This window comes from Mugil cephalus, chromosome 16, assembly GCF_022458985.1.
Source record: "Mugil cephalus isolate CIBA_MC_2020 chromosome 16, CIBA_Mcephalus_1.1, whole genome shotgun sequence".
NCBI lineage: Eukaryota > Metazoa > Chordata > Actinopteri > Mugiliformes > Mugilidae > Mugil > Mugil cephalus.
Window position 1 is genome coordinate 14,608,298 of NC_061785.1, and position 22,333 is coordinate 14,630,630.

The 22,333-nt window shown below is 44.9% G+C and overlaps 2 protein-coding genes across 2 annotated transcripts in view; both read right to left on the reverse strand.

Annotated features, from left to right (window-relative positions):
* Nucleotides 1-9,608, reverse strand: part of usp22 (ubiquitin specific peptidase 22) — a 22,540-nt gene extending 12,932 nt beyond the window's left edge. The window contains exons 1-2 of the mRNA XM_047608130.1: nucleotides 9,087-9,608; nucleotides 2,611-2,743 (exon numbers count right to left, since the gene is read on the reverse strand). Of these exons, the coding sequence (XP_047464086.1) occupies nucleotides 2,611-2,743; nucleotides 9,087-9,206 (253 nt within the window). The 5' untranslated portion in view covers nucleotides 9,207-9,608. The remainder of the gene's footprint in view (nucleotides 1-2,610; nucleotides 2,744-9,086) is intronic.
* A 749-nt stretch (nucleotides 9,609-10,357) lies between these two features.
* On the reverse strand, nucleotides 10,358-21,794 carry cops3 (COP9 signalosome subunit 3). Its single transcript, XM_047608131.1, has 12 exons — nucleotides 21,617-21,794; nucleotides 20,580-20,709; nucleotides 19,545-19,657; nucleotides 19,062-19,111; nucleotides 16,934-17,026; nucleotides 16,225-16,404; nucleotides 15,949-16,089; nucleotides 13,811-13,984; nucleotides 12,199-12,285; nucleotides 11,853-11,966; nucleotides 11,646-11,726; nucleotides 10,358-10,730 (listed from the first exon to the last, which is right to left on the reverse strand). The coding sequence occupies exons 1-12, from the start codon at nucleotides 21,669-21,671 to the stop codon at nucleotides 10,677-10,679; spliced, it is 1,272 nt and encodes a 423-aa protein (XP_047464087.1). The 5' UTR covers nucleotides 21,672-21,794; the 3' UTR covers nucleotides 10,358-10,676.
* Nucleotides 21,795-22,333: the final 539 nt, after the last annotated feature.

Genomic DNA, 22,333 nt, shown 5'->3' on the forward strand with positions numbered 1-22,333 from the left:
TTTTAAAGCTCCTCACATTGCAGCATGTTTGGTTTCCACCTGGGAACTCTCCTACTACGTCACACGGTTTATTGATCTGGTTGGTTATAGTTAGCCCATGGTAGACAGTTGCTGCATTTCAATTACCCCTAGACATGTGCAAAACCTAAATAGATCAATAAAAAGCTGGAAATCCCTGAATGTCGTCATGTATGTTATTATATGTCATTAAATTCTATCCTATGCAGTGAAGCTATTGGACACTGAATTTTCCTCAGGATAAATAAGTGTATCTCTCTAAAATCTACTCTAATCTAATCTATCTTTCACTAGATCTCAACTCAATTGAACACCTGTGGTGGGTTTGGACTGGTGCATCAGAAATCGCTCTCCACCACCACGATAAAGGAGTCGAGGGAGTGTCCTCTAAAAGAATGGTGTTGATCCTGTAAGCAGAGCTGCAGAGACTAAGAAAATCAATAACAAGGTGCAATGAAGCCGTTCTCTAACATCAGGGCGGAACAACAAGAGGTTTACTGTTAGTTTCCCCTTTTATTTGTCAACCATCTGGAAATTAATATTGTCCTCCCTCCAGCAGCTGCTTTCACTGGCTAAGATCAGGGAATATTCAGCAATTTTCTCCGCAATAATTCAGTCGTTTCCGAGCAATGTTTTCATTATTACAGACCGAGTGTCCCTGTGGGAGTTGCAGGGATTGATGGGGGGGGGGGGGCAGCCAACTGTTCCTGGTGTTCAGCAAACACCCACGTCTTTATTCAAATCTGGTGCGATCCAGATTGCGTCTGTTTGATGCAAATATTTAATTCGGTGAACTGAAATACAACTTTCCCATTTCTCACTGTGAACACACGCCAATAAAGCAGCCTCCGTGTGAGCGGTGGCGAGAAACGCGGTGTGGTTGCTTCGGTTCCTGAAAATAGCAAAACCTCCTCAGTCAATTTCAGGGAAGAATACTTGAAACAAATCCCGTGCGGGTTATCACGGAAACCGGGGATGTGCTACGTTTTGTGTTCTCTTCTGTGACAAAGACAATTAATCTCGTCAAAAGAAGGCAAAAAAAAAAAACCCCGAATCTCATTGTTTTGAAGGATCTTGGAGGAGGCCGATTGTAAAGCAGAGAGGTAAGTGTGTCCAATTTTAATCAGCCACCAAGACAACTCTCAGTCCCTATTCATTAGTGAGTTCACTAATGCATATATTCTTTCTAATGGGCTACAAGAGGCCAAATACACAGGTGACACACAAATCCCCCTTGAGGCCAGGCTTTTAGACTGTGTTGCAGTTATACCGCGCTGGGTTGTGTAACCGCTCACAGCTCTGTCGCTTTCGATTATTTTCCTTGATTAAATGCCAGAAAACCACAAATGTGTCACACTCGGGCCTGTGAAAGGAGCGCAAAATATACTAACCGAAATCCTGAAGAGCATTGTCTTACTGCAGGACCTGAGGACGACTGCAGCTCTAAGTCTCGCTTTTAGCTTCAAATCCAGGTGCATTCCCAGAACGAGAGGAGCTTTGAGAGCACAGCGATGCGTCCAGGTGTGATGAAAACGTGAAAGCGGGATTAGTTGTTGAACATTAGCCATGTGGAGAATTGCTATTCAAGTTAGCTTTAGCGAAGCGAAACAAAACAGAGAGAAATGGACTGACAGTCCAGAGAACTCAACGACTGGTAGTTAATCACCCACAGTCTTAGTCTTACTCTGGCCCTAGTGTGAGTAAACCCTTAAAGCGCCTAAAACTCATGTTCATTAACACAAGGCTACATCTCCATTAGCAACGATCAGCGTATTTAAGAATTATCGTACGGTGGGATGATGCGTACTTATAAGCACGACTTCTCCACTGCCGTGTAGGTAGGAGTGGCTGGGTTAGGAAGCTGAGTGGGGACGGATGCCTGGGGTTAGGATCTTGGTACATCTTGGGGTCATCAGTGAGCGGCTTAGGTTGCTCCAGTTTGTCCTGCGCCGTTTGCACTTGTCGGACTCACGTTACTACCTGGTCCAATACAGCACGTTAAATCAGAGAGAGGTCACTCTGATTGGCTGAGGGCAGGCGCATGAGAAGAAGAACTGAAGGGACGGAAGTAAACAAAACGAGGAAGTTGGACGAGCACGCAGAAGGCTCCTGACGTTTTACGTGGCTAATCAAATCCAACGCGTTTCACAGCGCTGTGATCACCTAGAACGAATAAAATGTCGACCAACTGATCAGCATGATGATTCAGGGGAAGGCCGGCTCTGTGCAACAGATTTAGCTCATCCTAGCGTCTTTTCTTCCAGCCAAACCCTCTTTTGGTTTTGCCATTTCCTGCCGCACAGGCACAGGCACGGAATGTGGTGCATGGGCGGCGGCCGTAGTATTTGTTGTGTGCCCAGGTGCAAACTTTTGGCCCAGACGCAGGGGATGTGAGGCAACGTCACGGCCGGACCTCGTTGCCAGCAGTTCTTGGATGTGGCCTTGGTGCGTCCATACCTTTACACAATGTCCTTAACAGGCCTCAAAACACATCTGCTCCAGCTGTAGTTGTGGGCACGGCAAATGCTTTTGTTTGCATCGGGGTGTGTTTGTGTGTGTGTGTGTGTGTGTGTGTGTGTGTGTGTGTCATACCTAGGTTATGCCTTTTGCTCTTGGCATGCTCGTGGATATGTTTTTTGGCAAAGCAGGCGAAGAAGACGCAGTAGAGGCAGGAGTGGAGTCTGTTGAGGTGGGCGCCGCACATGTGGCAGATACATGACTTGGCCTGAAAGAGACGGGAAGTGGGAGGAGGAAGCAACAGTGAGAGAGACACAAAAACAGAAAGAAAATGAGAATTCCTGGATGTGTGGTGTGGTGTGGCGCGCACACACACACACACACACACACACACACAGTCACAGGATCTTAGCTGCTATTCGGCTCATATTCATCTCAAAAATCACATTTAATTCACGTAAATGTGGAGAATCGTTTCATTTACACGCGTCACGCACACACTCATATTCAACATCCGGAAATTTGATCAAACGGAGCAAAGGACACACGGGGCACATCGTCGCACCACTCGGCCGATCGCACGGAGCCAAAGGCCGGAGTTAAGCTACCGTTAGATTAATCTCGGTCCATCTTTTGGCAAAGTCAGGCAGCGCGACGGCCAACGAGGGAGGGAACAAAAATGGCGTGTGGGCACACCTCACTATTCCCCATTATTCGAAGATAATTTAAAAGTTTATATACATTTTGCTCCATTTAAAGACAGATTTTTGCCACAACTAAAATAATATTATATTTTGTTTTTAGCCTGTTTGGCTCCGCTGTAGTGCCGTTCTACCGTAGCTTTAAAGACTTCATACTTGGGTCATTTGTTCTTTCAACTTCAGTTGTAAAAAGTTTTAAATACATATTAAATACAAAGCAGCCACAACATTAAAACTACTTCTAATTTATTTCTTTTTTTCCTCCAGTGTCATAGTATCAATGGTCTGAGTGAAAATGGAATAATAAAGGAAAAATAATATTCTACTCAACCGTAAATGGCTCTGACAGCACGTCTGACATGTCTAAGCAGCGGCGTCAGACACACTTATTATTATTATTATTATTTGATATCGCGGGACGTCTAAAGCTGTTTTTCATTCGTGGCATTTGCTGCCACATTTCTGACTTCCACTGTTTTAACAGTCGGGCGAACAAAGAGCATCCCACGTAGCTTTTCTTGAATCTCTGGTACCCGGCTCGGAATCACAATAGGCAACGGGAAAGCAATCTACCAGGAACATTTCTTTCATTGTGTTTACGTGCACGCGGCTGTATGTGAGACTTCATCGCTGAGTGGATGAACCCGGGTTTGGAGGAAAAAAAAAAAAAAAAAAAAAAAAAACGATGCATACACAGCCCCTCGCTGCTTTTTGGCTGTTACTTTAGCTAAAGTACAGCGCTGAGATGATTTAAAATTCATGTAATTTATGTGTAAGCCTAAAAAACGCGGCACATGACTATTCATTATTAATCACGGCTCCTCTACATTCCGTCTACATTCCGTTTGATAGTCACGTCGGAAGGGAACGAGGAGGGCGGCGTGACTGTGGATGGGGTGGGGGGGGTAGATAGCAACAGTTCAAAAGCATGCAGATGACAAGCTGGCATGCCAATGAGCCAGCATGAATATGAGGAGGTGAGAAGAAATTAGAAAAGCCTGGAAGAGAGGAGACGGCAAAATAAAAAAAAAAAAAAGAGACGGGACAAAGAGGAACGCAGATGGAGGTGGGAGGTCGAGGAACGGTGCGGACTAATGGAGACAAAGCGAAAAAGAAATGAGATGAATGTCCAGTTTTTTGCGTTTTTCTTTTTTTTGTTTCGTGTTCTCGAAATTAGTTCCACTTAAGAACAGCCAGCAGAGGACGCAGAGGCTGGAATAGTTAGCGGAAAGAAAGAACATCAATTTTAAGCACGCTTTTAAAGGATAATGGATTTAACACCTAAAAGAATCGATTTGTCAAATTTTGGGATGAGGGTTTTCTGGACGGGTTCACGTTTGATTCTCTTCAAAAGGTCCTTAGATACTAAAGCCTCTTTCATCCTGAGCTGCTGTGCTACGTTAGGATGTTTTAATGCCCGCTCAAAAAGGTACTTAAAGCAGCGTGTCACTGGTGTGAGCAACAATTATGTTAAATCAACTAGTAACGGATGCAGGGCCCGTTCTTCCATCCCGACAGCACGTCGATATCCAGGCAACCTAACGCATGACCTACATGATCTGGGCTCGCTGTGGGAACCAGGAATCCAGTCCTCCCCGAGGGCCGGCGGAGGGGGACGCCATAAAAGGAAGACAAACACCCAAGCGGCGACTTCAAGGGCTCGACGTCGCGCACAGTCGACGGTAAAAGCGTGAGCAGTGTGTCGGGAGGCAGGGAGGGTGGGGTCTAAGCTACAAGCAAACCCCGAGCACTCCCCGTCCGACAACTTCAGCCACTGTCGCGTTAAATAATTAATAGCAACTGATATGGCGATTGACACAGAGACAAAAGAAATGTGATGGAGGATCCCAAGAAAAAGACGGTCCAGTGCGTTTTGTCAAAGCGTGGGCTCGGGTTAGCTTAGCTCGGCGTGAAGACTGGAAAGAGGAAGGAGTGGCTAGTACGCCTGAGCGCAAGAAAACCTTTACAACTTTTAATTGTGGTTGTGACTTGTGTGGTTGGTAGTTCAGAAGTACGGTTCTGAAGCACGGATTCAGGACAGGAACCGCAGTAAAACTGATGACTGTCCCATGTCCACACAATTCATCTCCTGATGCGTCCTCAAAAAAAATGGGCGGGGCAGGAACACATTTGGCCATTTGGACAGTACTTGGTCAGATGCGCACTCTGAACTGGAACGGTGCTCGCGCTGGGATTGATGACATGTGTCAAGTAGACGAGCACAGACGAGAACGACGCTTAAAAGTGTCCTTTACTTAACCTGCAGTCTCCAGTCTAAGCTAATTGTCCCCGGCTGCAGTTTTTCTTTTTATTCCGAGTAAGGAGGTGGATGTGTGTGTTAAAAACGTCACACACAACGGCACAGACTACAGTGACGTAATGGTTCTGGACACCCGCCCTAACCAAAAGCAACCACAAACCTCGCGATTATTATGATTTTTTTTTTAACGGACATAAAAATCAACCTCTCCTGCATGATTTAAAATCATATTAATTTTCTTTTGCCCATCTTAGCGCGGGTCACAGGTACGTGAAAGAAAAAAAAAAAACACACCGATTCTTATTCCAGACACACACGGGCCCATCCACGAATAAGTGCTTTGACAGCACATGAATTATGAAAATACGCATCAATATGCAACAATCTCTCCTCACTCATTCTTCTAACTGTATTACAGTGTGCGTGTGTACATTTCTGGTCCCGTAGGACATTGCATTCGTGTAGGAAACGGTGTTGGCTCGTCTGCCGCGCATCTTCACATCCTCAGCTGTCGTGCCAGCAGTGCCGACGCGCACACGCGTAGCAGATGTGGTCGCACCGTGGTGTTTTTACTTTGCGACGTCGGCAATGAACCGAGAGGCGTCTCGGACCACCTAACGTCCTCGGCCCTCGGCTCAGACCACATCATTTCTCTCTGATGGTTGTGGAAAAAGCCATCTGCAGGTGGGATGACATGCGGGAAAAGCAGGAAGAGGTAATGGTCTAGAAAAAGCCCGTCAGAAAAGTGCGAGGACACAAACATACTGTGAGCCGAACGCAGCATTAGTTTGATTTGTTTAAGGAAAGACAGGCGATTCGAAGACCATGTCACCTAAAAACAAAAGGCCTCGCACAAACCCGTGCATATTTCTGAATAAACCAGGAAGAGGGAGCTGGCGAAGGGCACGTCATCGCGTGATTCAGGCCGTATCGGGGCGGAGTTTTCTCCAACAACATGAGGCTGGATAACAGTAGGCATGTCTGCCTACCTGCCTGCCAAGGACGCATCAGATAAACCTTAGCTCTGTATGAATAAATGGACAGCTTCGATATTGTTTGTAAAGAAACTGTAGGAACATTGTTAAAGACAAAAACAGGAGGCTTTGGTCAGTGACCAATTAAAAACGGACATCTAGGTTTCCTGAAGAGTGGATTTGAAGCTTGGCGTGTGTGTCGCTGGCCATCGCCATCTTGGCAAAGCCTGACTGCGCCTAATACACCGTTAATATAAAGTTGGTGAAAGACGTGGAGCTGAGGGGAACAAGGGGGGACAGCTAAGACAGCTAGCACCCTGTGACCGCACCCATCTTCTAACCAAAGCCCCCACAGCCATAATAACGCACAACTGCAAGTACCTGGCTGCAAACACAATTATTTTGACCGCTGACGTATTAACATCGAGGTCTTCAGGGATCGACCGTCGTCCGGAATCAGCCTCGAGTGTCCACGTGAGGAACTGCAGCTTCGTCCCTGTCGCCACTTGAGACGCCTCTTAACTGAGGCCGAAGTTACAGTCACATTCTGAGCGAAACTTGTCACAGCTCCGACACGAAACATTTCACTGACCATTTGTCTTTTCGCGAGTGGCTCTGAGCTTAAAACCCAGAGGATTTCTTTCACATCGATTCCATTTTGCGTTGCATTACTGAGCAGAGACGGCGGCACGACCTGACAGGCCTTAACAGGACTGAGAGGAGAAGTATTGCTGAATCTGCTGCTAAGCTCCGAGCCTGAATAGGAATGACTCACTGATTTCGCAGGCTTTATTTTACGGTGGCTCGGGGCGTGTGTGTACATTTGCACATTTACACTAACAACTATTTACAATAGAAACACAAAGGCGGGCAGTTATTGATGACCCGGTCTCAAAATGACGATAATAATGAAAATAAAAAAAACGAGAACGCATTAACAGCATCTGGGGAAAAGGGCAGCTCACTCTGCGGCAGGGCAAAAACATCCAATGCCCTTGTAATTCGGATGCGATAAGACACTTCAGTGTGGCCCGCTGAAAAGTGGAGCCTTTGAATCGTCAAGGTGAGCGAACGCTCACAATCCAATCTGCGGCAGAAGGTCGGACTGTCTGATGTCGACGCCAGATGTGACGCTCAGCGTGGAGGGGAGTGAAGTGGAGGTCTGATCTATATTTTTTTTTTGACCGGTAACACTTTCAAGCGGCGGTGCTTGAAAATGTTGGAGACGGGCGGAAAACAAAACAGATGCAGTCTTTTTTCTTTTCTTTTTCTTTTTTTTTTTATTCTTCTGGGGATGGGTGTGAAGTCATAGCAATTGTATTTCTCCTCCGTAGCATCCCGGCCGAAGTGAGCAAGGAGTGGGAGCAGCCAGACGGGAATATCTGGTTGCACGGATCTGATTACCGGCCTGGAGGATGACAGTGCATGATAAGCGCGAGGGTTCGAAGGTTGCTTGAATAGGAAAAAAACGAACCCGGAGCAAAGGTTGGAGTGGGAAATGAGTTTTGAAAAAAAGGGAATACTGCATGTCTCACACTGTGAGGGAGGGAGGGAGGGAGGGGGGGAGGAGGGCATGCAACAATACAACTGCCCTGGTGCTATTTTCCCGTAATAACTGGAAAACTGAGCCACAATCAATAAGAAGAAAAAAAAAATGTGAAGGCAAATGGAGCTAACACTGAACAGGGATGTTAGCCTCCTTGCCTGCTGCTCTTCTCGGCTAGGGTGGAGGCTGGGAAGACGGAGGACCAAGCAAATACGGAAAGGGGGGGTGGGTGGGGGTGGGGGGAGTGGGGGTTAGACCCTAAAAATATTCTTACCACTCATTTCACTGGTCTACGTGCATCCCGGACTCCCACCTCCCTCCTCCGATTATTATTTCGCACACATCACAGAGGACACGGGCTCGTCCCGGCGCACATTGTGGCTGCCAACACTGAGCCTCATCTGCTCTGCGCCCAGATGTGAATCTATGTCACACAGATGACTAACAATGCACGGTCTCTTAAGAAAACGTGAAAAGGACAGCCGTGGCTGCTGACACATGCACCCTCCCCCCCACACCCCAGTTGGATCGTTAGTTGTTGATGCATTTCTCTTATCGCGGCGTATGATTTGTGGAAGCAGCAGGTTTGCATTTTGTGGGGGGGTAAGGATTCGTGAAAGCCTGATTTTGAACCCCACCCCTCCCATCCCCTCTCCTCTCCTCTCCTCTCCTCTCTCTCGGATCGATGCAATGCCACCGTCTCATCTGCTGGCCTGCGGTCTACTGGAGGAAGGGAGGAAGTGGAGCCCTCACCCTGCTGCTGCAGGCTAGCAGTGCTAACGAGGTGCACATCGGCTCCGTAGCTTTGACGGGAGCCGACGTTCGGCTGTGGCCAGCGTTGAGATTAGCTTCGAGGCTAAAACGAGCGCCTCCGACCGTGGGCAGCTGTCCCGAGTGGGGACGAGCAGTTTTGGCCCGTGTCGGATGTTTGTGTTGTTTTGAAAGGGCGGGGAACTGTCCACGCACGCGACGCCAGTCCGCACCCGCGCGCGCACACACACACACACACACACACACACAAAGAAACAACCACACACACATACATACACACATACATACACACACACACGCACACACATTCACATTGTCTGTCTATCCTTACGTCCAATGGTTTCATTTTCATTTGTTACCTTGCGTTTTCTGGTCTCGGCCGAACCGCTCCACACGAAACACTGATAAATAACCCTCAGGTTCTGCTTCCAGTTGTCCACTTTGAAGCCGCTGACATGGGGGCAGCCTGCAGGACTCATGGTAGTCAAAGCATCCGGCTCCCTCCGTCCTCTGAGCGGCGAAACCTGTTCAAATCCCTCAGCGCAGACCCAGTTCAAACGGGCTCACTGGCTAGCTTTTTTGCCAGGTTCGTTGTCCGCCGATTTTCTGCGTGTTCTGGCTAACTGGACATGCTCCGGTTTCACTCCCCGAGGCACGCGCAGTAGCTATCATCCAGACGAGTTTTTTCCAATGCGCCCGCTTTGGAGATGACTATTATTTATCCATTTAAATCCAGAGTAGCTGTGTATATGTGCTTCTTTACATGCGCTGAATTACATGTTAGCAAGCTGGCTAAAGTTGGTTAGCATTGGAATTTCAACAGTAGCTTACACGGCGTCATGAAGACCCGCCCCCATTTACCGCGTCAGACCAATCAGAGGCGAGCGCTGAGCGTGATTGACGTCCGCCGACTTTCTTTTACAGATTAAGTCCCGCCCCGTGATGTAGGTGCTGCCTCCTGATTGGTGAAATTCTCCTGAGAAGCACATCCGCTTGTACGACTATGTTCATTGGCTGGAGCACATAAAAAAAGGGGAAAAAAAATCAGCCCCATTGTATCAATCAAGAATTACAATGTGTCGAGGAAGAATGGATGGGAATTCAAATGTACCGAGCCGAGGACAATCGTTTCACAAATGCATGAAACCCAGAGCTATATTCTTAAACAATTTATTATTAACAGATCCACAATCGCAAAGCTCAAGCTCCCAAATGACATGACAGTTTGGTTTCATCTGTTGACTTCACCCCCTGTAAATAACAAGCTGTCAAAACGCTTTTTTTTTTTTCCTGTACAGTGCTCTAGCGACCTCTAGTGGATCCGACCTAAAAAACAAAAAAGAAAAGAAAAAAATAATAATAACAAAAACAGTGCACCAGATCGTGAACGACTCCTCCATTGTGCCGAGTTTGGTCAAGGGCATGTCCATGTGTACAGATTTGCTATTGTTGATATCTACATTCTAACCAAAAGGAAGGAGAGGGAAACGATCATTGCAGTCTTTACAAATGTGGAACAGAATCAGATTTAATCCTCGTCACCCATTGATGTTTTTTTACCTCACGTGTAATGCCCTCCAGTTACGGCCATCATGCAGCAGAACCAAAACAAACAGTGAGATTATTCACACATGTTTGGAACAAATAAGTCCAGTTTTTATTATTGTGGTTTCCGTTAATGTAGCAGTGGCGCTCCAACCTCAACATTGATAAATAAAACACTGACAAAATTGTAATCATTTTTTTTCCTTTTCTGTAAGGATTTTTGTTATCCTCGAGACACTGCGAAGTAAGAATAACCAATTTTATCATCATTCCACACAATTAGATTTTCCTTGACCAATGTCCTTATGCAATAGAATGTTTGTTTTCCTCTTTTAAAAAAATCCAACTCATCCTGGGAAGAACGTGTTGGGTGGCTGCAGCGTTCTCTCCCCGGCCAAGGCCCCTCAGGAATAACTTGATGTTTTGCTACCAACATCATCTTCCTGCGATCCCATACTCTGAAAAAAAAACACAAAACAAAAAGTGTGTCACACGTCAAAGGCGTTGCAACACATCAAGCGACTGGTTGCAAACCGGTTTTCTACTACAGGCCCGTTAAAACAATAGCTGGTTGTTTTGTTTGCCGAACAAACCGAGGGCCTTTTCCAGGAAGGAGGTTTACGATGAATTATCTTCATACTTCTGCTTAGGAAAACCCACTCATGGCCTTAATTTCAGGGCGTTGCAAGCTTCTCTTGGGAGTTTGCACCACCTCTGGGAACAGAGTCCCAGTTTCTGATCGCTGTATATGAAGTGGAAATGCTTTATAACTTCTAAATAACAAGCAGGGGGTGTGTTTCTCATGGCATCGTTCGTCCAGATTTGAGGCTTGCGCAAAGAGGAACATGCCAGCAGCGATGCAACCAGAGAAAAATAATCGACAAATAATACGGTTTGCTGCAGCCCCTGTTCACTCCAAAACATTCACGTGTAAAAAAGGGGGTTTCCGAGGCAACCGGGATGTAAAAAGTCCACTAGCCACCAACCGTAATGGACGACAAATTGCTGTATTTGTGGACAAGGTTTTATGTGAATGCACTCATTTAATTGGCTGAACATATGTTTAGGTCGTTCTGCAAAAAAGAGCTGTCATACACAAATAGCAGGAGTCAGTGTTTATCTGCGTTGCTGGGTCAGTTATGTGTCGTTTGTGTGTTGACTATTTACCTTATTCGCAAACTCTGTTCATGTAATGTTTGTGTTTACATATATATATTTAGTTACTGTCAAAAATATTACTTTTTTTAAGGTTACATTAAAGGTTTCACACGTTGAAGATTTGAATCTGTGCAAACAGAGTGTGATGAATGAGGGCTGAAACAACGCAACAACAGCGTTACACAATAATAATATCCTGTTAAACGCTGCCTCACCTTCTGCACAAATTGTGGGTTTACTGTGATTTCCTGATCCATAGACTTTAGCTTCTCATCCAGCTCTATACATTTCAACATCTGAAAAGAGAAAACCGCACACACGCTCTCACTTAAAAAAACAAAAAAGCACTTACAAATAAGTAGAACAATGTGAATTGTTGTAAAGCAAGATCATAACATGAAGAGAAATTTGGGCTTCATCACCTCTTGGTCAATTTTGTGGAGCATTGCTGGATTGTTGTATTTTTCGGGGTTGTCGTGGAAGCAGACCATACCATCCTTTTGGTTAATGCTAGCGTAGATCTCACCATCTTCAATCTACGAAGGAGCACAAGAGGAAGAATGAGGGAAGGCCGAGACTTTTACGAGACTTAAACTGCAACGTTTGCATGGTTTGGTTTAGATAATTCAGAGTGTTTAAGAATGATTCAGTGAAGTGGATATAAGATTTTTATTCTACTAGAAATATATATAAATATAAAAAAACAAAACATGTGCAGGTGATTGTTTTTCCAGATTTCGGCGGTTTAGTCCCTCTACACCGACTCACCATGTGTAAGACGTATTTCTCTGCTTCTTGGGGTCCTGAAAGCTGCACTCGACTCGCCATGTCTTGCAAAGACAGCGTCAGGAAGGTCTGAGGGTGGCATGACAAACAAACTGATGTTAGCTCTGAAGATCAGGTAGGTATTAGCTTTTATTAGGTCTCTGCATTTGGCTCAAGGGCATTCGCGCAACTCAGGTTTCTGATCGAGTAAATAAAAGTATAGAGAGAATGGTTATTACTTAGTGATTGAGTATTGGTGCTTTTAAGCTACACTTACAAACAAGGATGTGTTTTTTTACTGGTATCAGCATCTGCCTACATGCAGATACATTCAACAATACGTAAATAGATTTTTTTTGTCAAGATTTACGGACAGATACAACCACAGGCAGCCCTGTGCTGCTGGAGACGCTGCAGAGACGCTGCAGACCCGTGCAGCCCATACATTGCCCCTCCCCCTTCAGCAGAGTGCATGCAGCTGGAAGCTGGTAAATGCTTGTGTTCTACCTCTTTTTACACTTTATGTTACGTTTGGATACGAGCATTACCGGTAAATATTCTTTAAGTTCAATAAATGTTTTGGCTAAACTGAGACTCGCAACGTTTGTTATTTTTATCACGTAAATGGAGGAAGAAGAACCAGCATCGGCTCCAAATGTGAGATCAGAAAAATGGGCGACCTCTAAATATGACCCAGCAAAGTGGAGACATTATAGAGTTTCCCTCAAATAAGCCAAAAAAAGAAAGCAGCCGAGGGTATTGCAACATACATCTGGAGCAAAACCTCTGACATCAATCGAGGCCACTCTCGTTTCATCACACAGCCACTGACTGAGAACGCAACTCGCCCTTAAGACATCGACCCCCGTTCTCATTTTTGTTTGGTGCCGATTTCCAAGAATGAGTAAGAGCTGCTTATCGCACGTCTACATCTGCCTTCACACAGCCACGTTTTTGCGGTTTGTTTCCTTTTGATGAACTACATCATGGAGATGCAGTTTATATGCTGAGCCTAAGGTGAAGTAACAAGCTATAGTATGAAGCAGCTCAAGCTCTATCATGTGAATCTAGATCTATAGGGCCCACAACAGCGGTTAGAAGTTAACACAGAGTCAGGTTAACCCTCCACAGACCAACGACAAAGTGAGTCTGTGGAGTTTTTAAGCTGAAATCTACTTTACGTATGTTACAAGTAATTGTTTCCCCATTAGATTATTTCACTTATAACTCACTATATCACAATCTCAGAGGAGTTTACATACACTTAGTTGACTGCACCTTTAAACAGCACGTTAAATGCACAGGAAACAAGTCGTGGCTTCAGAATCTCCCAATGGGCTAATGGACACCAGTTGAGTTAATCATAAATGTGGCCATGGATGTATTTTAAAGCCTGTATTCAGTCTTAGTACCTCTTCGTTGGACATCATGGGGGAAATTTAAAGAAAATAACCAAAGACCAAAGGGAAAAAAAGTGAACTTCTACAACTCTGGCTCATCCCATGAATGTACCACGATCAAACACGTAACCTAGAGGTGAACGTACGATGCTACTTTTCTTGGACTGATTTGTAATCTACCATCCCTGGAAGGAGCTGCACCAGACTCAGCCCACCTTTGTTAGCCTCTGGATGTTCTTCTTGTACAGGGAGGAGAGGCACTGTTTGACCAGGCCCGTGTTGTTGTCTCGTGTGAAGGTCTCGCTGTGTTTGTTGACCAAGTTGCGCAACTCTGCCGGGTTGTTGGTGGTGTAAACCTGAGCTAACTCATGGTACGCGTTGCTCAGGGGCTGAGGACAAAGAAAGAAAAGACAACACACACACACACACAAAAAAAAAATCATTAACTGCAAAAATACCAGGCTACACGCATTCATCTTTACGGACTTTCGCGGTGTGTCCACATGGCAAGAAACCCGGGTTCGCATCGGCTTGTAATTACAAGAATGTGAGGTTTCCTATGTTTCTTTTGTCGACCTCAGTTCGAGATAGCTTAACGCCGACTGGTACGTTTCAAATAAATCTGTCCCGAAAAGTAAATTATTCCCAGACAATGGAAAGGAAAGAAGAAAAATCCAAGCGGAAAATCTGCAAGCAACATGATTACTGAGTCATCTGAGCGCACACATTTCTTTTCGGGGCTGAATGGAAACTCAGTAAATCCTTGTTGTCCACAGTTTACAGATCGGCGTCTTGGGACTTGTCTTTGTAATACTGATTTCTAACTACTATGTGAAATCCAGTTTCGTAAATGGTTCACTATTAGGCCACATGAAAGTTAGGGATAGGTTAAAGGCAGGGTATGTAAAATGTGCCCTGCCCCCTCCTTCTTCTTGTTTATTCGCCGCTGTTCCACTCCTTTGTCCTCCCTGTGAATGCACATGTCGGTTACACACCGTGGCCCAGTCACAGGTAAAGTACTTCACCTTTCTAAGGTGAACAAATTGAATTTACGAACAAACAAATGTCACTTCATTAACTATTGACTTTCAATGGAACGTGAACGTGCACGTCACATCTCTGATTGGTGGAAAACTTCTGTCGCGGGATGATTTTTATAAACTTTAAACGCGGCCGGGAGGAAGCACAGAAGTCAAGGGTTCTGTCTTCACACTTGAATCACAATATCCTGACACATTAATAACAGCAAAGAGATGGTACAACGTTTAGAGCGTTCAGAAGCGTGGGAAGAGAAAGCAGTTGACGCAGACTGAAAATAAAATTCAGCAAGTTGCCACGGCAATTCATAAAACCACACGAAACTAATCGCAGGTTGGAGGTGACCACCAGTGGGTGCACGTCTACGTGACGCTGCAGACAGAGAAAAACACGGTTTCTTCAACCTTTCCCATGAGTTTGGTTCCAACAACTAAATCCCCTAGAATCGTTGACGGCCCAGAGCGCGCTGAGGGCAAGGTGACCTAGCTTCGTCCACACTTAAACCCTATTTGCACAGGACTAGTTTTACCAGGGAACCTCCGGTAATTTGTAATAATCGCAGAGGACGTCTGTGATCGTAATCCCGCGTGAGTCATCCGTTTCCGTAATTTGTAAAGTAATAATTACACCGCAAATTACCTGCCATAATTCTCGTAACACAGACGTCCCCTGATAATACTAATCCGGTGCGAATAGAAATCTCTGTGATTTAGTTTTGAGACTTTTTTTCTGCCTCTTGTCACTTAAGAATTATGAAGGATGCGCCACAGTTCAAAGTTTGGACGGGTGTCACCGTACAAAGTCGAGATGTCGCTGAACCACCGGTATTGACCCGTTGAGACGGATGAAACGATCAAATCGACCATTAATGCGTTGATCTGTGTAGGTGGGTCTGATTTAAATACCACCAGGTCGCTGGCAATTTCTCCTTCAGGATAAATGGTGTCAAAAACATATTTTTTTATTATCCATTATAATTAAATCTGAAACGCAGGGGAGCGAGGTGGAAAGTAGCAGAGCCACAGCAACGGAACGTAAATTTGTGTAAAAGTATGAAACGCAGACGTAGGGGGGGTAATTTCTGAATCACAGGATGTCCAAAGTAAAACTAATCCTGTGTTAATAGGGCTTTAGCAAAATATTAAGGGTTGGGAAATATACAAGGGTTACCTAGGGCAACCAGATGTTGAAACATCTACTTGCAACCAGTTATCAACAAGAAGGCAATAGTCCATTGAGGGGAGACATTTAAAGACATTTCAGGATGAAACAGGACGAAGCCAAAGCTCCGTCCGTTTCCCCCGGGCGTCCTTACCTTGATGAACCTCCCTACTATCTGTGAGGTGTATTTGGGCAGCGGCTGCACTTTGCCGTGGAGAATGAGCGACACCAGGATGTATTTCTTATAGGCTTCCAACATGATGTGGCTCACTGCCATGGCTGGAGTGGTTATTGCCTGTCGACGGAAAATGTCAAGAATCATTAAGGGGAACGTCACGAGGACGGCGGCGGCTGACGCGCAGTCAAAGAACCAGTTCAGACACAATTTTCGTTCATATCTTGCGCCGTTAAAACGCGGGGGAGTAAGTACCTGTTCATAAAAATACAGTGCTCTTTCAAAGTTTTTCAGGCCCGTGTAGATCATGCCACCATAGTAGTAGTAACATAAAAAGTGCTTTGCGTCGTAGGCTCCGTTCTCCTTACAGATGTCCATCATGTCCATCTCCAAGAAGGGCAGGGCGGGCTTGAAGCACTTCGCTAACAAGCACAGCTGCAGAGGGGAACAAACGCGTTACACTGAACCGTGGTACTGGAAAGAACATGTGCTTGTGTTTGAATTATTTAGCAGGACACATATGCAAGTGTGCATTCAGCAGAATTAGATGGATAGAACTTCTTTCATACCCTATACAGCTGTACAACAACTCTCCTTTTTATACAGTTAAATCCATATTATTCATGTTAATGGAAACCATTGCATCTGACTATTATTCCTTTATACGTATATAATGTATATTCTTCAATCTCTGTTTCTTGGCCATTTGTTCACACTAATTCTGTTCATTTTCACATTATTTTATCTTTCTTTTTGCTTGTGGAACTTAAGAGTGTTTCTTTTATGTGTAACTGAGCTCCTGTGACCGAGCAATTTCCCCTGTAGATCATTAAAGTCTATTCAGGTATAAGTTACACATAACTAAAACTAAATGTAGCGCGTTCGGCATCAATTTTGAATTTACAGCACGAGGCATTTTAAGTTTACAGCCGTTGGAGATGATTGAACAGAGCACGTGACTCACCTGACACAGGTCTGCATGAACTGAGGTAAGTTGGTTTGTGTTCATCTGCATTTTGTCTATTGCCTGTTTTAGGACGACGACCCCCCTCAATGGCTGTGGAGACAGAGGGACAAAAAGCACAACAGCAGCTTTCGTGAGACGACCGGGCAAAGTTAAAGCGGTCGGGTCGTGCGCCGCACTTTAAAATTCATTGAAATATTTAGCTCAGGAAGGGAGCGGGAAAACACGCTGCTTCTGGGTGAAAGTCAAAGTGCTGCGCTGGTGAATGAATAAGAGCTTTGTCTAAGAGGAGGCTGACGAAAATAAATAGACCAATTTATCACAAAGGGGAAATCGCGTTTCGCGGCGGAGGGGCTGTCGGCTCTCGGAAGCTGAACACCGAAGGCGACGCGGTGGCTTCGGGAGGTACGGTTAGACGGGCACGTTGACGGGCACATGTCCCAGTTTCGAGAACATCGCGGAGGTGACATCGCACACCACAAAAGAGTTCAGCGTCAGAGTCGCTCGGGTGGAAGGAAGTGGTGGTTCTCTATTAGGCAGTCGAGGTTAGGGTCATATGACTTCCCTATTGAAGTGCAGAGGGGCTCACATAGCACGGGTTTGGCAAGAGCTGCTTAGAATTTGAAAGTGCACGACCGAAGTTTCTGAATGCACATGAATGGTGGCACGAACCTGCAGAGAGTGAAATGTGGCAAACTACTACAAGTCAAACGACGATGGGATTAAAGAGTTCATGTAATAGCTACACTTTTTTTAACCTCCTTTACAGAGCAAGTTTAATACTAACAATGTTTTTACAGTTGAAGCAGTGTGTGTGGATAGTTCCAGTTTGGCTTTGATTGCAGATACTTTATCTGCCAACATGAAGACAGTAGCAGTAATCTTTGCCAGATGTGACAAACAAAACTGAGCAGGGTGACGAGGTCGAACCCTGGTAGAGATTCCCCTTCATTCTGGTGCAGACAGGCAGCGCCGAAAAAAACGACCACGCAGCAAATTCCTTAAAAAAAGTTAATTATTCATTATTTTTTGCTGAATTATTTTGCTCACAGGCGATTAGATGGCCAGTGGCTCTCCCCCGGCCAGATGTTTGGGGTTCCCTGCCCATTAGCTTCCGCCGCTTTTTAAATGGAGACTGTGAACGTGTGGTTTTGACACAGGAACTTATTGTGCATATGTGAGCATAAAAAAAAAAAAAACGCTCGTCATTCAAGTCGTAACACCAGCTGTGGTTGCGAGGACGCTGCCTGGAAGATCCTGCGGCTAACGGCGTTAGCTAGGTAACGACAGGATGACTTAAAGCGGGGCATTTAAATGCATAATGAAAGGACAGGGAAGATGAATATCCACATTTTTCCACCTTAAAATGTCCAGTTTAGGGCGGGTCAGGATTAGGGTTGGACTTGGGGTTTAGAGTTCTGGTGGGATTAGGTAGTGCTGGCCTACTGACAGGGTATGGAAGCGGGGAGAATGAAGGCAGCTCCCTCCTTCCCAGGTGGGACCAGGAGCCAGAGAAGGGCAGGGACAGGAGGGCAGGAAGGAGAATGGAATAATGAAGCGAATGTTCGGGGGTATTGGAATATCATAATGAGGGGAGGGGGGCTTGGCTCGTGAAAGGTTCCCAATCAAAGTGCTTAAAAAAGGAGGGGGTTAGTAAAATTAGTACAATAAGTGCTTATAATCATGTAAATTTAAGTGCATAAAAAAATAAGTGCTTAGAAAAAAATGAAAACGTCCTAAGGCTTAGCCATGAGAACGCTATTTAACAGCGCACGTTTGGTTTTGATGGGCCTACATCCACAAACCATGAGCGTATCACGGGAAACACACTCAGACAACAATAAGCCTGTGATTGAAAAAAAATAATAAATTAACTCGACACGAGTTCTCCTCTCCCGACCGATGTTTAAAGCTTTCAACAAAGACGACTCAAATAACTGCGGTGAGCCGCGAACGAAAGCGAACTTTTTGGCACGAGCGTAACCGACGTTATAAACTGCGTCGGTTATGAACTGCACCACCGGAGAAAAGACGTTTCCTTCCGAGGACGCGGGGAATAACGCAGTGATCTATATAAACTAGAGCTTCATATCTGTGCCTAATGAACGCTACCGTTTCAAAGTCTTACCTGTTTCCGCTCTACAAGGGCATTTGTCAACTGGTGACAGAGACCAGCAACTGTGAGAGGACAAAGAAGAAAATGTTACACGGTAATTTATGATTCATTATTTGGATTAGAGGTTGCTCATATCCGTATCATGCACAAGGTATAAGACATACTGTGGTACATACACATGCAGTTCATAAATATATTTAATTCAACATATATGTATTTGTAGCCATTTTTCCAATAATAGCTGTTATAAAAGGTTAATATTAATACACTAAATCCTAACAATTCACAGTAGAAATACTAAACTGTGAAAACCTTCTATAGTGCTTGTCAAGGTACACCTGTATACATATATGTTACCAGATCTTAAACACTTCCACTAGAAAGAGTGGACGTAATTGTACAAATACAAGCCCAACAACAAACTGACAACCAATAAGAGCAGAAATCTGTTAAGCTGGAAAATACATCCAAAACCGGACTTTAGTCGGGACTTACAAGTGTCTGTTGCATATCTAATGTGCTCCCCGTTGCAGGTACTGATGAAGAGCTGGACTTGGGAGAAGAGCGTCTCAAAGTCTGGGATGTTTGGCATGGAGAACTTCACAAATCTGGAGGGGTGCAGCAGGAGGTTAGCAAAGAAAAAAAAAAAACACTTTGTCACAATGAGACTTTTATGCACGAGCACAAATGGGGCATATGGCACGAAAATGACTTAATGGTTTATTTTTAGGTCGCACCTGTGCAGGGAAATGGGATGAATAATAAGCGAGGGATATGCTAAACTCCTGCACAGAGGTTCCCTGTGCAGAAGTGAACTGACAATACCTGGGGGGAGTGTAGTAAATAACCCACTTCTTACGTACGTACAACTGAACTCAACTTTTTAAATCCCGCTCTTAACTGTTCAAATATTCAGCATAGAAAGCTGCTTCACAACTTGTTATTAACTGAACATGCAACAGGTAATCTTTCATAGCTTAGTTTAATTTGCCATGCTAGTACGAGACATGTGATTTATTTTCCATTTACAATCTGAGCTGTGCATCCTTCTCTTTAATTGGTAACAACGTTTACCTGTAGCACCGCCACCCTTAGCCTATTAATCTCTAAACAGCACAAGTTGACCTTCGATAGACACAACAGTAACAGAATATCTTAGCCCGGTTGGGAGTGAATGGACCAGAATGGAGGAAAGAGTGTAAGAGCCTGGAAGCCGGTCTAAAGTTCACCCACCAACAAAAATTTTCGTGGGGTAATATTGGTACAGTCATTTCATTTTGAACTCATTATGCCCTGGCACCGATCAGCGTGGGCAATCAAATCATGAGAGTTAGAGGGACGGACAATTGATAACTGCTGACAACTAAATGACTCTGATTGGTCCAGTTCCGTGCAGATTTATTTTTCTAAATCAGCTGAAACACGGTCCGCGGATCCAAATGCGACCAGGCTTATATTCTGACACCGGAAAGAACCAAGGATCGGACCGAGAGTACGCGGAGAAAGTCGAGGGTTGAAGCGGGAACTTACAGCACAGCCAACACGCCTAAGGAGTGCTCCTGGATGTCCAAGGCCCCCAGCACCGTGTCCAGGTGGGACAGATTTTTGGCCAACAGCTCCCCACTCTTGTTGATCAACTCGCACAGCTGAGTCATCTGGCCTAGGGTTGGGGAGACGGGATGTAGGGGCGAGGTGAAGGGCAGAAGAAAAGTCAGTTAAATTCAGCCAAAGAATTAAACCTGTGTGGAGTTTCCTGCATTACAACAAAAAACAAAAGTCTTCGTGGCTCATTCAGTTTTTAGGTTGCAACGGGGTTACGCTGTGATTGAACATCATCAGGTTTCAGTTGGACAGGCCTATTATCACATTCTGTGGCACAGGAGATGTCACAGCAGGCATTGCTAAAATTAGAAACGTTATCATAGCACTCCCACTTTAGGCTATGATAAATTATGAGTTCACATTAACATAATTACTAAAGTGTGCAGAGGCATTTTCTTCCATTATTTCAGTGGTCTGCCTAATGATAAGAGTCTTCTTAAAGAAATTAAGAGGCAATCCTTTACAAACGCAGGGGCAGAGTGACTTATAAAATAGTTTATAACCATCGTGTTGTGCAACAATTCAATAAAAATCTGCCGGTCAAGTGTCCTGTCAAGGCCTTGCAACAGAGGTAATGCGAGCGTGATTGACAGATGCCTTTGGACCAATGATATTCGCTAATTCGGTTCGCCAGCCAATCACGTGGGGCCGGGGCGGGACTACCGGTAGGCAGTCCCCAGAAATTATTTTCTAGATCAAAAACAAAAAGTATAATTTTCCCATTTTGTTTGATGAGATACCTAGTTCGCGGCTACCACTGGTGTTCCTGCGCACCAACGCACCTTGTGACGGTAGTTTACAGAACTCTCGCAGTGAGACAAAGTCATTTTAGCGGTGTGTTTACATGATAAAGCAAAAAGAGGGAGATGACCAGTTTGGCTGCCTAGCTATCGGCAAGGCATTGGATAGCATATGCTAGCTAACTGGCTAATACTTTCCCACTCTGATGAGTTTAGCAGCCCTACCTTGAGCGGAGAGCTGCCGCACATTGTTCACAAACTGCTCCAAGGCTGAAGCCATTATTTCCTGGGTCCAAAGTGGAGGTAATTTGCACTGTTTTTCATTCAAACGTCAGAAACAACTCCGTCCGGACTAAGACAGGGGGCCACACAGCCGCCACTGAGGAGGAGCTAACGCGAGATCATAAGAACAGCACAGACTGCAACGAGATTTACAGGGCGACCGCTGGATTCTTAAAGGGCCAGACGCACGATTTGCTGCATATTTGTGAAATGCAGAGTCCATGAATGCAGTAATAGCATTTTCATCAGAAAATTAAAACCTCTGCAACACAACATGTATTAAGGGCCTACATATGTATATTTAGGACTGCAGTGCCACTTCTTCGTTGAAAGACAAAGAATTACCGGAACTGACGTACAAGTCACCGGCATTAGACCAAAGATGTTTTATTAGGCAGGAGCTCCTCTCTTACTGAGTTTGAAGCAAACACTGAAGGTGAAACAGTCCTTTTGGCGGACTGAGTAACACTGGTATTTTAAAAACTGTTAAATTGCATCAATTCCGGTTTTGGCATCCATCCGTCCATTTCCTAAACCGTTTATAATGCTCATTGTTCAACCCCAGCTCTGTGAGTATGTATCTTTGTGTTTAACCTTGAGAAAATATAACACATTAAGAAAAATATATTGATATCAGAGTAAAATCAAGTCATTAATAAG

Coding starts and splice junctions, on each gene's coding strand:
- cops3 (XM_047608131.1), bottom strand. CDS start 21,671: ATGGCTTCAGCCTTGGAGCAGTTTGTGAACAATGTGCGGCAGCTCTCC. Junction 20,710..21,616: donor GCGGCAGCTCTCCGCTCAAG/GTAGGGCTGCTA, acceptor CCCCAACCCTAG/GCCAGATGACTCAGCTGTGC. Junction 11,727..11,852: donor TCCACAAAATTGACCAAGAG/GTGATGAAGCCC, acceptor TTCTCTTTTCAG/ATGTTGAAATGTATAGAGCT.